Source organism: Macaca nemestrina, chromosome 6 (genome assembly GCF_043159975.1).
Source record: "Macaca nemestrina isolate mMacNem1 chromosome 6, mMacNem.hap1, whole genome shotgun sequence".
Taxonomy (NCBI): Eukaryota; Metazoa; Chordata; class Mammalia; order Primates; family Cercopithecidae; genus Macaca; species Macaca nemestrina.
The window spans coordinates 1,124,211-1,138,813 of NC_092130.1; the positions used below are offsets into that span (position 1 = coordinate 1,124,211).

A 14,603-nucleotide genomic window follows, 5' to 3' on the forward strand; every position below is an offset into this window, starting at 1 on the left:
ATTCCATTCAGGAAACCACTTCAGTCCCTGGACTCGGTGGGGCTCTGTGGACTGGAGTGCTTTCCTCGGTGGAATGGTATTGGGGTGGGGAGGGCAGGAGTACTGCTGGGCTCTCCCAGACTCCCTGGCTCACCTGCTGGGTACACAGAGGTGTGGAGCCCTGCCCAGGGTCATCCCATGAATCCCCACCAGCACCCCTTCCTCAGCCTCCTTCCTCACTGAACAGACTGCAGCAGGGAAGCCAGACGTAATGAGACACCGTGCTTCCTTGGCTGCTGGGGCTGCTGTGGGCAGCTCGGTCCCTGGCGCAGTGGGGTAAAGCCTTACGGGAGGGCCCTGGGGATAGCACCAGCGCTTGTGTGCCTGGGCCCAAATTAGTATCGGAGGTTTGGCACTGCTGGCTGCCAGCCTCTCACTCCAAGGAGGACAGCTCTCTAAAAAATGGGAGCTGAGAGGCCAGGCACGGTGGCTCACGCCTGTAATCCCAGCACTTTAGAAGGTCAAGGCAGGCGGATCATGAGGTCAGGAGATCGAGACCATCCTTCCTAACGCGATGAAACTCCGGCTCTACTAAAAATACAAAAATTAGCTGGGCATGGTGGCACACGCCTGTAGTCCCAGCTACTTGGGAGGCTGAGGCAGAAGAAAAACTTGAACCTGGGGGGCAGAGGTTGCAGTGAGCCGAGGGTTGCGCCACTGCCAGACTCCAGCCTGGTGACAGAGCAAAGCTCTGTCGAAAAAATAAAAATAGAAAAAAGGGAGCTGTGAGGTGGCAGAGAAGAATGAGGTATGAGGTCCTGGTGACATCCTTTGAGGCTGGATCAAGCTTTGCCTGAAGGCGGAGCCATTCCTGGAATTTCAGTCTTTGCTTAAGCCATGTGGGTCAGCTTTTCTGTCACTTTCACCAAATGCCCTGAACCTGCTCCCCCTCCCCACAGCGGGGCCCTGTGGGTGGGAGGGCCCCGGACAGGGAAGGGGAAAAGGAAGCGGTTGAGGGCCAGATCAGTATTGACCCCAGGCACGGTGCCACAGCGGGGCACTCAGGATGTGCTCACGACACTGCCCAGCACCCCAGGGCCCACGGGGCCGAGCTATGAGGAAGGAGGACGGGGGTTGCGCAGGGGGTGCTGGCAGGGATTCATGGGGCAACCCTGGGCAGGGCTCCACGCCTGTGTACCCAGTAGGTGAGCCAGGGTGCCCGGGAGAGCCCAGCAGCACTCCCTGCTCTGGCCTCACCTGCCGGGCATTGCCACACCCAGCCTGCTCCCCACCAAACCACATCCCACTGGCACAGGAGAAGCCCGCAGTCCCCGCTGGAACAGGCCGCCTGTCCTTGGGGCCTGCTCAGGGCAGCGTGAGGGGCGTCTGCTGCCGGCCGCTGTGGTGACCCTGGCCAGGAGGACTTCCCCGGGGGGGACTTGGGGGTTGTGCTGACCGGGGCTGGGGGCCAAGACTAGGCTATGGCCAGGAGCCCCCACAAGTCCCTTGATAAACGGTCCCAGGACCATCGGGAAACACAGGGTGCCAGCTGATGACACCAGGGCTGCCCCTCGGCCCCCACCTTCGGGTAGGAAAGTTTGCTCAGAAGGAGTGAGGAGGGGAGTCTCGGGGCCGGGGTCCAGCGCCCGTAGACATAGAACGAAGAGCAGTTTCCACTGGAACAGCACCGCAGACTCCTCACAAAGCCCAAAATCATTACAGCATGGAGGGCTAACCTAACCGGGGCCCAGCCGCCAGGACACCACGTGACAGCCAGCTGTCCCAGGAGAGCAGAGGTGGGCATGGAGGGGCCCCAGAAAACTACAGCAGTGAACAGTCACCAAGATGCCTGCTCTGGGGGGAAGCTGCACTCACCTGCCCAGGTGAGCACATCAGAGAGGCATGGGTGTCCGGAGTTCAACCCAGTTTGCTTAATAATTTATGTACTCAACGCATTAGGAAGAGAGGGCACCAGAGAAAGAGGGATGTCAGAGAGGGGCATCACAGAGAGTGGGGGCCTCAGAGAGAGAGGGGGCATCAGAGAGGGGGGCACCAGAGTGGGCATCTGCCGCCTGGGCAGCCCTCCACAGGTGTCCGCAGAAGCACCGCCACAGTGTGGGCCGGGCGGAGGCACCGTGAGCCTCTAGGCTCCCCCAGCAGGAGCACCCAGGGGCTGAGTACCCTGCTCCAAGGCCCTGAGGTCCTTCAGTAGGCCCCGAATTCAGTATCTGGCCCCTTTCCCAGAACCGCAAAGTGCTTGTTTACCTTCCAGCTCTTCCTGCATTTCGTGGGAGCGAGCAAGGTGTGTGTGTTTGTTTTGGCCCAAAAGATGCCCTGCAAACACCACCCAGGACAGGCTGACCGTGTCATCTGCAGACAGTGCCAAGCACTTTCCCAGTGTCTCGGCAGAGCTGCGCCTGCAGGGGCTGCGAGCAGGAGTGGCAGGGAAGGCCAGGCTGATGTGACGACGCTGCGCACCTGCCCCGTCCCATGTTGGGTGGACTCTGACACCTGGCCTGGCCTTCAAGGGGCAGCGATTAGAGGGCAGGGCGGGTCCCAGGTCCATCCACTCCCCAACTCCTGGAACCTCAGAATGTTAAGCTCAGCAGGGACAGTCTCAGCAGCCTGACTGGGGGCATCATAGTGAGATGAGAGGACTGTCCTGGATTACCCAGGTGAGCCCTAAATGCAACACCACACACACTCATACGATGGCGGCAGAGGTTTCACACTCACACCCACCCATACTCACACACACACATTCACACACACTTGCACACAATTCAAACACACACACGTATATCCACACCTATACTCCCTCCCACACTCTCCCTCCCACACAGACTCACATTCACACACACTTGTACACACATTCACACAAACACACCCTCACACTCACACTCACTCCCCTTCACATGCACACTCTCATTCTCATTCACTGTCCATCTCTCACACACGCACACTCACACTCACATTCACACACACACACACTCCCATGCACATTCAAACACACGCACACACACACAAGAGGAGGAGGCCATGTGAGCAGGGAGGCAGGGACTGGAGTGATGCAGTCACCAGCCAAGGGGCCCTGGCAGCCCCCATAAGCAGGGAGACGCCAGGAGTGGAAAAGCTCCTCCAGCCCTGCGGACACCTCGAATTCACCACTGTGACACCGCACTTCTGGGCTCCAGACCTGTGAGCGGCGTAAATGTGCTGGTTTCAACCACCAGGTATGGGGTGACTCGTCACAGCAGCCTCAGGAAACGAATACAGAAGCAGCCGCCGACCCAGCTGTGCAGGTCTAGACACAGGCCAGACCCTCGGCCTGCCTGACCCCCAGCTGCTGCAGAGGCTTCGCCAGGCGTGGTCCCCAGAGCCAGTGTGGGGTGAGGGGCTGGCCCAGCCTGGGGTGACCACGGAAGCTCAGGAGAGGAGAGCCCACCCTTTGGCCCTGTCAGTGGTGAAACGGGGACACACTTCTCCGGGGAGCTGGGGGATGGATTTTTGGAATCCGAAATCTTGGGGCACATGAGAACGAGGGCCTGTCACCACCCTGCCGGCTTGTGGGAAATGGGAACAGATCCACCCCAGGCACCGTGAGCCGGAAGGGGGAGCGAGGCTATTTTGAAGACAAAGAATCCCTGGAGGCAGGTGCAAGGGGTCGCTGGAGTGGCCAGGACCCCAAGCGCTGCTGGGGACCCACGGATGACTGCCTCCCCTCCTCTTGGCTTCCACATCACCTGGTCTTTCCCACAGTCAGTGTTCTCCGGTCCCCAGGCAGCATGGGGAGAGGTGGCCCCAAAGTCAGCTCCCAAGATGCATCCACTGTGGTTGCTTGGGCCAAGGCGCTAGACCCTGCTCAGGAGAAGAACAAGCATCATGAGGATGTGGAGACACTGGGACCCTTGTGCGTTGTTGCTGGGAAGGCAGCGTGGTGCCGCTGCTGTGGGAGAGATGGCAGATCCTTGCCAAATGACACAGGCAAGTACCACAGGCTCCAGCCATTCTACCTGTCAGGAGCCACCCAGAAGAGCCAACAGCAAGGTCTCAGAGAGGCATTTGTACAGCCGTGTTCATGGCCACGTTACAGCAGCAGTTAAAACACGCCAGCGCCTATGTGTCCACCCACAGGTGAAGCGAACGCGGGAAGAAAATGTGGCACAGCCAGGCAGCGGAGTAGTATCCTACCCTGAAAAGGAAGGAAACTCTGAAGGTCGTGAATGAACCTTGAGGATATCACGCTAAGTGAAATAAGCCAGACACAAAAGACAAACACTGCCCGATTCCACTCACGAGGTGCTGGGCGTTGCCAAATTCAGAGACAGAAAACAGAATGGTGGTGCCAGGGGCTGGGGGAGGGGGGTGGGGAGTTGTTTCATGGGCTCAGAGTTTCAGTTTTACAGGAGGAAAAGAGTTCTGGAAATGGACTGTGGTGACGTTTGCACAACATTGTGAATCTGCTTAATGCTAATGGAACGTACCCTTAAGATGGTGAAGATGGGCTGCGCAGGGTGGCTCACACCTGTAATCGCAGCACCTTGGGAGTCTGAGGCGGGAGGATTGCTTCAGGCCCGGATTTTGAGACCAGCTTGGTCAATATAGCGAGACCCCATCTCTACAAAAAATAAAAATAAATCAAGCCAGGCGTGGTGGTTCACACCTGTAATCCCAGCACTTTGGGAGGTTGAGGCAAGAGTATTGCTTGAGGCTAGGAGTTCCAGACCAGTCTGGGCAACATAGTGAGACTTTGTCTCTTCAAAAAGTAAGAAAATTAGCTGGATATAGTGGTGCGCACCTGGAGCCCTAGCTTCTTGGGAGGCGGAGGTGGGAGAAGCGCTTGAGCCTGAGAGGTGGAGGCTGCAGGGAACCAACATCACATCACTACACTCCAGCCTGGGCGACAGAGTGAGACTCTGTCTCAACAAACAAACAAAAAACAAAATCAAAATCCGCTGAGTGTGGTGGCTCTTACCTCTAATCCCAGCTGCTTGGGAGTCTGAGGTGGGAGGATTGTGTGAGCTCAGGAGTTCGAGACCAGCCTGGGCAACATGGCAAGACAGTGTCTTTACCTGCACCAAAAAAGCAATTAATTTCAAAATGTTTTTTAAAAAGAAAATGTATTTCCCATTAAAATTACTTCCATGATGACCAACAAAACACAACACAACCAAACTCCAGATTTATAATACAAAAATCCCCCAAACAAAATAGTCAAGAAAAAGTGTAAGCGACACGCCTGTAATCCCAGCACTTTCAGAGGCCAAGGCAGGCGGATCACAAGGTCAGGAGATCGAGACCATCCTGGCTAACACGGTGAAACCCCGTCTCTACTAAAAACACAAAAAATTAGCTGGGCGTGGTGGCAGCGCCTGTAGTCCCAGCTACTTGGGAGGCTGAGGCAGAAGAATGGAGTGAAGCAGCAAGGTGGAGCTTGCAGTGAGTTGAGATCAGCCACTGCACTCCAGCCTGGGCGACAGAGCAAGACTCTGTCTCGAAAAAAAAAAAAAACAAGTGTAAATGAACAGAACAATGTGAATGTGTGCACCTGTTTGTGACAGTTAGCTAGCCACAACTGTCTGCAGGTGCGGAGGAGGCCTCAGTAGCTTCGGGTGGCTGAGGGATAAGACATGCTATCAGCCATGGCAAAGGAATCCCAGGACACTGGCTGAAGAGTCAGGTCTTCCCACCCAGGAGCCGGTTCACCATGCATTACAAAATAAGAGAGGCTTTGCACCAACGAATGCTGAGATCAGCCATGAACCAAAAAGTGAGTCACTCAATGCTCGATGCCTGGGGTCAAAAAATAGACGGGGAAAAAAGGGCTAAAAGTAAATTAATTTATGTATCATTTACAAAACTTTTCAAAAAGTGTTTTGCTCTCCATCTGTCATACTTCTGCAGTGACAGACAAGTGAGGACATTTAGAGAGACTCTGGAACAAACCAGGCCCATCCACTAGTGTCCAGGCTAGTTGCGAAGACAGAAAAACGCCCCAGCTCTTTCTGTTTGCACGATGGCTGCCTGTGGCCCGGCCAGGGAGGTGGCCAGGAGTGAGGCCTGATCGTCTCTGGCGCCTCCACCTTGGCTTCCCCAAGCCCAGAAGGCGCCCACGAGGACCCCCATTGCCTGACATTGCCACGGTCTGGGATCACCGACCTGCGCCGCCCGCGCACCTGCTCTGGCGCGAGGGAACCTCCGCCTCACCAGGGCCCAGCCCTGCAGTGAGGCCCATGGGGTCAGACCGCAAAGTGAAGGTGCGGACCGGGTGGGCCTCGGGGAGACAAAGGCCAGGCCCGCCTGCTCGCAGAAGGCCCAGCTCTGGGTCCCAGCCCCTGCCAAGAGGAAGTACCCCAGGCAGGGAAGGGGTCACTGACTTCCCAGGGCCCGCCGGCCGCAGCAGGAAGTTGGCCAGGGCTCGGCCGTGAGCGGAGCAGGGAGGGCTTTCTCCGGAGCATGGGCGAGGCCGGCCCTGGAGGGGCGAGGACCGGGTATATGAAGCCTCGTGGCCAGGCCCGGGCATCCGCAGGTCCGCAGCGCTCCCCGAGCCCCTGCGCCATGAAGCTCGCCGCCGCCCTCCTGGGGCTCTGCGTGGCCCTGTCCTGCGGCTCCGGTGAGCGCCCTGGGCTCCTGGCCCGCACGGTGGGGCCTGAGGCCTCGGCGCCCGCTGTGCCCCGCCCCTGCCTGCGCGGATCCTGGATCCCAGGGTCCTTCCAGCCTCACCCAGCGCCCGGAGGGCTCCGCTACCCCGCGGCCCGTCCCAGGCCCCGCGCCTGCGCTCCCCGCGCCTGCAGCCCTAGGCCTCCCTCCTCTCAGGGCTCTCTCCAGCCTCGAGCCAGGACAGGGGCCGCCCGTGGCGGGGGGACGGCCGTCTGTCCCCTGTCTGGCCACCGTCCCCTCATCCTGCAAGGTGCAGCGCGAGTGTCCCCTCCTTGGGGGCCCGCCCTGGAGCCTGCACAGAGTTCACCGGTCCTCCCGCCACCCTCAGGCCACTCCGGTGTCCCTGCAGCGTGTCCGCGCGGGGCCGCCTCCCCAGGCCCCCGGGGCTCGCTCCCGGCAGGCCTCGGCGCAGGACGGAGAGGGCGGTCAGGGAGCCGGGCAGGGCGCGACGGTTCCTGGGCGCCCTCCGCGGGGGCGCGTCCTGGGCCCGCCTTCTGGAGACCCCCGCGCGCAGGCGGTGACCCCTCCCTGTTTGCTTGCAGCTGCTGCTTTCTTTGTGGGTTCGGCCAAGCATGTGGCCCAGCCTGTCACTGAGCTGGAGTCGGGAACAGAGGCCGCGGCCGGGACCCTGGCCAAGCCCCTCGGCACCGCGGCCGACCCCCTTGGCGCGGCCAACCCCCTCGGCACCCTCAACCCCCTCGGCACCCTCAACCTGCTGAAACTCCTGCTGGCAAGCCTGGGCATCCCCGTGAACCACCTCGTAGAGGGCTCCCAGAAGTGTGTGGCTGAGCTGGGCCCCGAGGCCATGGGGGCACTGAAGACCCTGCTGGTAACGTGGGCACCCCGGGAAGCTTCCTGCACCCGCGTCCCTTCCCGGCCAGCCTCAAAATTGCACCAGAGGTGTCCAGGCCCTAGTCACGGCTGTTTCCTGTCCGGCCCTCCAAGCCCTGTCCCTGGGATAAGCCTGGGTCTCCCGGTGGGAACTGGGTGGGGCGCATCCGAGCTGCAGGGGCGGGGAAGGCGGAGGTGGCCCCGCGCGGGTGCGCGTCCCCGGAGACGCCAGCGGACCCGCCCCGCTCCCACTCCCGGCAGAGCCTGAGTTCTTGGGGGCAGGGTTGGGGCCCTCAAGCTCGGCCTCTGCTTTCCAGGGGGTCCTGACGATGTTTGGCTGAGCCGAGACTGGAGCAGCTACACCTGAGGACAAGACGCTGCCCACCCGCGGGGGCTGAAAATCCCACTGCGGGGCGGACCGTCCCGTCCCCTTCCCTGGCCCCTCTCAATAAACGTGGTTAAGAGCAGCCTGAGCCTGATATTTTCTCACCCAAATGCTGATGCCTGTGGGGGACCGAGGGTGCCAAGTCCCAGATTTTGTGAGGGAGGGAGAGAGGGAGGGGGCGAGAGTCTGCGGGTGGCACAGAGAGAGGGGGCCAGCATCAGAGGTAAACTGTCTGTAACTGTTGAAGAAGCATAAAAACTATCTACTGCTTGAAGACTGGCGAGAATGCAAACGCGCCAAAGCCATTTGTTGCTAAAATTTGAAAGTTTTTATTTTTTTTCCCTCTGTAATTGTAGATTTCTTCCTCGGAAATGGGGAAGGAATGAGGGCTTCAGGAAATTCGCTGCTGGGCTTGTTTTGCGTGTGGTTTCTGCTGGTTTTGTTCACATAACCTAGCGGCTTCGATTCCTTCTGCTCTATCAGAGAGACCACCTTTTGTCCACTGATCCGAGTGCTGCTGGGAAGGTGCCCAGGGAATCCAGACATCGACGTCCATTTCAGGGGAAGCTTCCCAGTAAACTTCCTTGCCGGGAAAAATGACTCTGCCCCAGGTGGCTTGAGCAGGGCTTCTCCCCTCTACCATCGTGAATATTCACACAAGATTAAAAAAATTTTTTTGGTTGGGCACAGTGGCACACACCTGTAATCCCAGTACTTTGAGAAGCCGAGGCAGGTGGATCACTCGAGTCCAGGAGTTTGAAACCGGCCTGGGCAACATGAGGAAACTCCGTCTCTACAAAAAATACAAAAACTGGGGGGGCGCGGTGGCTCATGCGTGTAATCCCAGCACTTTGGGAGGCTGAGGAGGGCGGGTCACGAGGTCAAGAGATCGAGACCATCCTAGCCAAAATGATGACACCTCCTCTCTACTAAAAATACAAAAATTAGCTGGGCATGGTGGCTCGAGCCTGTAGTCCCAGCACTTTGGGAGGCCGAGGTGGGCGGATCACCTGAGGTTGGGAGTTTGAGACCAACCCTGACCAACATGGGAAAACCCCATCTCTACTAAAAATACAAAATTAGCCGGGTGTAGTGGCACATGCCTGTAATCCCAGCTGCTCGGGAGACTGAGGCAGGAGAATTGCTTGAACCCAGGAGGTGGAGGTTGCGGTGAGCTGGAGATTGCGCCACTGCACTCCAGCCTGGGCAACAAGAGTGAAACTCCGTGTAAAAAAACAAAACAGGCCGGGCGCGGTGGCTCAAGCCTGTAATCCCAGCACTTTGGGAGGCCGAGACGGGCGGATCACGAGGTCAGGAGATCGAGACCATCCTGGCTAACACGGTGAAACCCCGTCTCTACTAAAAAATACAAAAAACTAGCCGGGCGAGGTGGCGGGCGCCTGTAGTCCCAGCTACTCAGGAGGCTGAGACAGGAGAATGGCCCGAACCCGGGAGGCGGAGCTTGCAGTGAGCTGAGATCCGGCCACTGCACTCCAGCCTGGGCGACAGAGCGAGACTCCGTCTCAAAAAAAAAAAAAACAAAACAAACAAAACAAAACAAAACAAAACAAGATCGTGTCACTACACTCCAGCCTGGTGACAGAGTGAGACTCCGTCTAAAACAAAACAAAACAAAACAAAAATACCAAAGTTATCCGGGCATGGTGGCCTGTGCCTGTAATCCCAGCTACTCAGGAGGCTGAGGCGGGAGGATCACTTGAATCAGAGAGGTCAGGCCGCAGTGAGCTGTGATTGCACCACTGCACTCCAGCCTGGTCAGCAGAGAGATACCCCATCTCAAAATACATAAATAATACAGTAAAATTAAAAGTTTGGCCATTTTGATGAGTTCACAAGCAAACCACAACAGGGAAGAAGCCACCTGGATCCAGATGCCATGAAATCTCATCCACGCATTGCCCCCAAGGCCCTTCAGGGCTGTGGATCTTCACGGGGTGGGGAAGGCTTTGGTCTGGACAACAGTGAACCAAGAGTGAGAATCACAAGGTCATGGGGACACTGACCCCACCATGACCCCAGGCCCACCTCCCCCAGTATTATATATCCAGGCTTTTTGCAGGTTGTCTGCTAAGAATTCCTTAACTAACTGGATTAAAACATCCAGGTAAATCATTATGGGAACATGGTAGAGCTTGTTGGAACTGATGGTGGGTGGGCTGTGGTACTATCCCGAGATGGCCCTGCTACCCTCCACCCCTGGAATCTTTCCAGGAAAACGACAGGGGGAAAGCAAAGTGCTTAGTAAAAAAGGGAAACTGCGAATACCAGTTGAAGTTCCAAGATCAGCTGCAACGTCTAGCTTCCTTCCTCCTGTAGATTCCTGGAGGAGAGACCAACATAATCCTGGACGTGCTGGTCCCAAAGATACTGTTCGTCAGTGAGCAGGTATATGCAGACCTGCCCCCAAAGACCGAGGGAGCTAAGGGGCTGAAGAAAGAGTCTGACAAGTTCAGTTTCTCATAAATAAACATTTAATAGGGACTTAAAACCAGAAGCCACGTCTCGGGTGGACTTGCGGTGGTGCATCCCCCGCAGTCGACTCCCAGCCGCAGGGTGTGTATCACAGGGAAAAGGTACATATGCTTCAGCAGGGATGTGTGAGACAACGAAAGTCAACCCCTCAAAGGCAAGAGTGCTATGGCCAAAGTGCTGGGACTGAGGCATGACCCATGGCGCCCAGCCCAAGGATAAAATGTTTTAAAATGGTTACTATTTGAAAAATATTTTATATTGCCACAAAAGACCAAACGCAAATTCTTTAAAGCAGCCTCTAAAAGTGGAAGTTAGGACAACAAATAAACTTAACTTGGTTTCTAATGGGGGCCTAACCACCAAGGAACTATTCTAAGTAATGTAAAAATGTAGTAATTTAATTTACGCCCTGGGATGGGTCCACCCCAAGGACAAGAGGAACTGTGAAAATAATTTTAAACTTCTCTTATTGGCGGCATTGCTCTACTGAGGCCCTTCTGTGCATACTCTGTGACAACTCAGATGTGTGATCAAGTTACTGTCATTGAAGTCAGATTTCTGACAAAGTTAAAAGAAGATGCTGATGATGTAAGAGTAAGTAAAACCTTAAGGCTCAAGATCACACTTGGAAGTATAATTGTAAATGCCTGATGTTTTTAGACGTGGAGTCTCACTGTCACCCAGGCTGGAGTGTAATGATGCGATCACAGCTCATCGCAGCCTTGAACTCCTGGGCTCAGGTGATCCTCCCACCTCAGCCTCCCAAGTAGCTGGTACTGTAGGTGTGAGCCACTGTACCCAGCTTTTTTTTTTTTTTTTTTTAAATTTATGGCTGGCATGGTGGCTAATCCCAGCACTTTGGGAGGTCGAGGCAGGAGGATCCCTTGAGCCCAGGAGTTCAAGATCACCCTTGAACAAGGGCAACAAGGTAAGACTTTGTATAGAATAGTTTAAAACTTAGCTGGGTGTGGTGGCGCACGTCTGCAGTCCCAGCTACTTGGGAGGCTTAGGTGAGAGGGTCACTTGAGCCCAGAAAGCGAGCTGTGATTGTGCCACTGCACTCCAGCCTGGGTGACAGAGTGAGACCCCTTCTCTGGGTGACAAAGCAAGCCCCTGTCCCCCCCCCCAAAAAAAAACACCCCAGCATTAACAGGAGTTTGGAAGAAGCTGATTCCAGTCTAATGGATAACCGAGGGGTTCAAGGCTTCAGGTAGTAACTGCAGATGTGGTAGAAATAACAAGAGAACTTGAATTAGAAGTGAATCCTAACTGAAGATGTGGCTGCACTGCTGCAACCGCATGATAAAACTTGAACAGGTGAGGAGTGGAGTGAGGAGTTACTCCTTATGGATGAGCAGAGAAAGTGGTTTATTGAGATGGAATCTCCTCCCAGTGAAGAGGCTGCGAACCTCACTGAAATGACCACATAGGATGTTTTTAGAAGAGTACACAAACTTAGTTGACAAGCAGCAGCCAGTTTTGAGGGGATTAACTCCAATTTTGAAAGAAGTCCTACTGTGAGTAAAATTCTATCAAACAGCATTGCATGCAACATAGAGAAATCTTTTGTGAAAGGAAGAGTCAATGCTGCAAACTTCATTGTCTTATTTTAAGAAGTTGCCACAGCCACCCCAACTTTCTGCAACCACCACCCTGATCAGTCAGCAGCCATCAACATTGAGACAAGATCCTCTACCAGCAAAACGATTATCACTCACTGAAGGCTCAGATTTGTAGGCAATAAAGTATTTTAAAATTAAGGCATGTTCCTTAAGACATAATGCTATTGCATACTGAATAGACTACACTATCGTGTAAACATAACTTTTACATGCACTGAGAAACCAAAAAGTTCACAACTTGCTTTACTGCAGTGGCCAGAAACAAAGCCCTCAATACCTCCGAGGTACGCCTGAATTCAGCTGTCCCAGCACTATTCATTGAGGATGCTACACGTTCCCCTATTGAGATATCTTGGCAAGTTTGTCACAGATCAATTGACCAGAAATGTAAGGGCTTATTTCTTGGGATTTAAATTCTATTCTATTGACCAATATGCTATCCTTATGCTAGAACCACACCGTCTTGATTACTGTAGCTTCATAATTAGTTTTAAAATCAGGATGTTTTAGTCCTCCAACTTTGACCCTCTTCAAGACTGGCTATTTTGGAGGTCCCTTGGATTTCCATATGTCTTTAAAGATTAGATTGTAAATTTCTGCAATAAACAAAAAGTCAGCTGGGATTCTGATAGAGACTGCATTGAATCTGTAGATCAATTTAGGGAATATTGCCATCTTAATATTATCCTCCAATCCAAGAACATGAATTCCTTGCTTTCTTGGGAGAAAGTCTTAGTCTTTCACCATTAAGTATAATATCAACTGTAGGTTCAGATTGAGGAAGTTCTCGGTTTTTTGTTTTTGAATGGAGAGTAAGTTTTGTCAATGATCCTATGCTTTTGTCCTTTATTTTACTGATACAATGCATCACATTAATTGGATAAATCCCACTTGGTCATGGTGCAAAATCCTTTTTTATATGTTGCTGAATCCTATTTTGCTAGTATGTTTTTGAGGATTTTTGGATCTATATTTAAGTGATTGGTATGTAGTTTTCTTTGAGATATCTTTGTCTGGTTTTGATATCAGGGTAATACTGACCTCATAGAATGAGTTAAAAAGTGTTCCTTCTTCTACTTTTTGAAGTTTGTGAGGAATTGGTATCAACTTAAATACTTGATAGCATTCACCAGTGAAGCCATCAGGGCCTATGCTTTTCATTTTGTAGTTTTTTCCATTACTAATTCAATCTTTTTATTGCTGTACATCTATTCAGATTTTCTTTTCTTCTTGAGTCAGGTTTGGTAGTGTCTTTCTAGGAATCTATCCGTGTCATCTACATTGTCTAATTCATTGGCATACAATTGTCCATAGCATTCCATAGTAATCCTTTTTATTCTATAAAGGTTGGTAGTAATGTCTCCCTTTCATTCCTGATTTTAGTAATTTAAGCAGTTTTTTATGTTCAGACTACTTAAAGGCTCATCAATTTTGCTGATCTTTCCAAAGAATCAGTCTTTGATTCTCTACTGTTTTTTGTTTGTTTGTTTTGTTTTGTTTGTTTGTTTGAGACAGTCTCCCTCTCTCGCCAGGCTGGAGTGCAGTGGCGCGATCTCGGCTCACTGCAACCTCTGCCTCCCGGGTTCAAGCAATTCTCCTGCCTTAGCTTCCTGAGTAGCTGGGACTACAGGCGTGCACCACCACACCCAGCTAATTTTGCTATTTTTAGTCGAGACGGGGTTTCACCATGTTGGCCAGGCTGGTCTCCAGCTCCTGACCTCGTGATCTGCCCACCTCGGTCTCCCAAAGTGTTGGGATTATAGGCGTGAGCCACCACGCCTGGCCCTATACTGTTTTTCTATTCTCTATTTCATGATTTTCTGCTCTAGTTCTAATTACTTACTTCTTTCTGCTTGCTTTGGGTTTGGTTTACCATTTTCCAGTGTCTTAAGTTGAAAAGAAGATTTAAGATCTTTTTTCAGTTTTTGAGATGGAGTCTTCCTCTGTCACCCAGGATGGAGTGCAGTGGTGTGATCTCTCGGCCTCCTGGGTTCACACCATTCTCCTGCCTCAGCCTCCCGAGTAGCTGGGACTACAGGTGCCTGTCACCACACCTGGTTTTTTTTTTTTTTTTTTTTTGTATTTTTAGTAGAGATGGGGTTTCACCGTGTTAGCCAGGATGGTCTCGATCTCCTGACCTCGTGATCTGCCCGCCTCGGCCTCCCAAAGTGCTGGGAGCCACCGTACGTGGCCCCAAAATCTTTTAAAATGTGTTTATAAATTTAAGTATTGCTTTCACTGCATCCCATGTTTTCGTATATTGTCTTTTCATTTATTTCAAAGTATTTTCAAACTTCCCTGGTTTCACTTCGATTGGATAATATATTTGGTATGATTTCAATCCTTTTGAGCTTATTATGGCTTGTTTTATAGCATCGCATATGATCTGTCCTGGAGAATATTCCATGTACACCCGGGAGAAATGTATATTCTGGTATTGCTTTACTTGTCTATCAGGTTCAGTTGGTGTTTCCTATTCACATCGATTAATGCCTAGCTGTTCTATTGAGAGAAAGGTACTGAAATTTCCATTTATTATTGCTGAATTGTCAATTTCTCCCTTCCATTCTGTCAGCTTTTGCTTCCTGTAGTTTGGGGCTTTGTTGTTTGTTGTTGCTTATCATTAGAAGATA

At 52.9% G+C, this 14,603-nt stretch overlaps 1 protein-coding gene and 1 long non-coding RNA gene across 2 annotated transcripts; one reads left to right on the plus strand and one right to left on the minus strand.

Annotated features, from left to right (window-relative positions):
• Positions 1 to 1,238: 1,238 nt before the first annotated feature.
• Positions 1,239 to 5,180, minus strand: LOC139363552 (uncharacterized). The gene is made up of 3 exons (XR_011624194.1): positions 4,778 to 5,180; positions 4,464 to 4,597; positions 1,239 to 3,837 (listed from the first exon to the last, which is right to left on the minus strand). It is a non-coding gene; the product is annotated as an uncharacterized lncRNA (long non-coding RNA).
• A 1,131-nt stretch (positions 5,181 to 6,311) lies between these two features.
• LOC105483982 (secretoglobin family 3A member 1) lies at positions 6,312 to 7,956 on the plus strand. The gene is made up of 3 exons (XM_011745083.3): positions 6,312 to 6,592; positions 7,182 to 7,468; positions 7,788 to 7,956. Exons 1-3 carry the CDS (start codon positions 6,436 to 6,438, stop codon positions 7,809 to 7,811), a joined length of 468 nt encoding a protein of 155 aa, XP_011743385.3. The 5' UTR covers positions 6,312 to 6,435; the 3' UTR covers positions 7,812 to 7,956.
• The last annotated feature ends 6,647 nt before the right edge of the window (positions 7,957 to 14,603 follow it).

Excerpts from the sequence above, each read along its gene's own strand:
- LOC105483982 (XM_011745083.3), top strand. The coding sequence starts at position 6,436 with ATGGGCGAGGCCGGCCCTGGAGGGGCGAGGACCGGGTATATGAAGCCT. Across the intron at positions 6,593-7,181 it reads GGCCCTGTCCTGCGGCTCCG|CTGCTGCTTTCTTTGTGGGT; the intron begins GTGAGCGCCCTG and ends GTTTGCTTGCAG. Across the intron at positions 7,469-7,787 it reads GGGCACTGAAGACCCTGCTG|GGGGTCCTGACGATGTTTGG; the intron begins GTAACGTGGGCA and ends TCTGCTTTCCAG.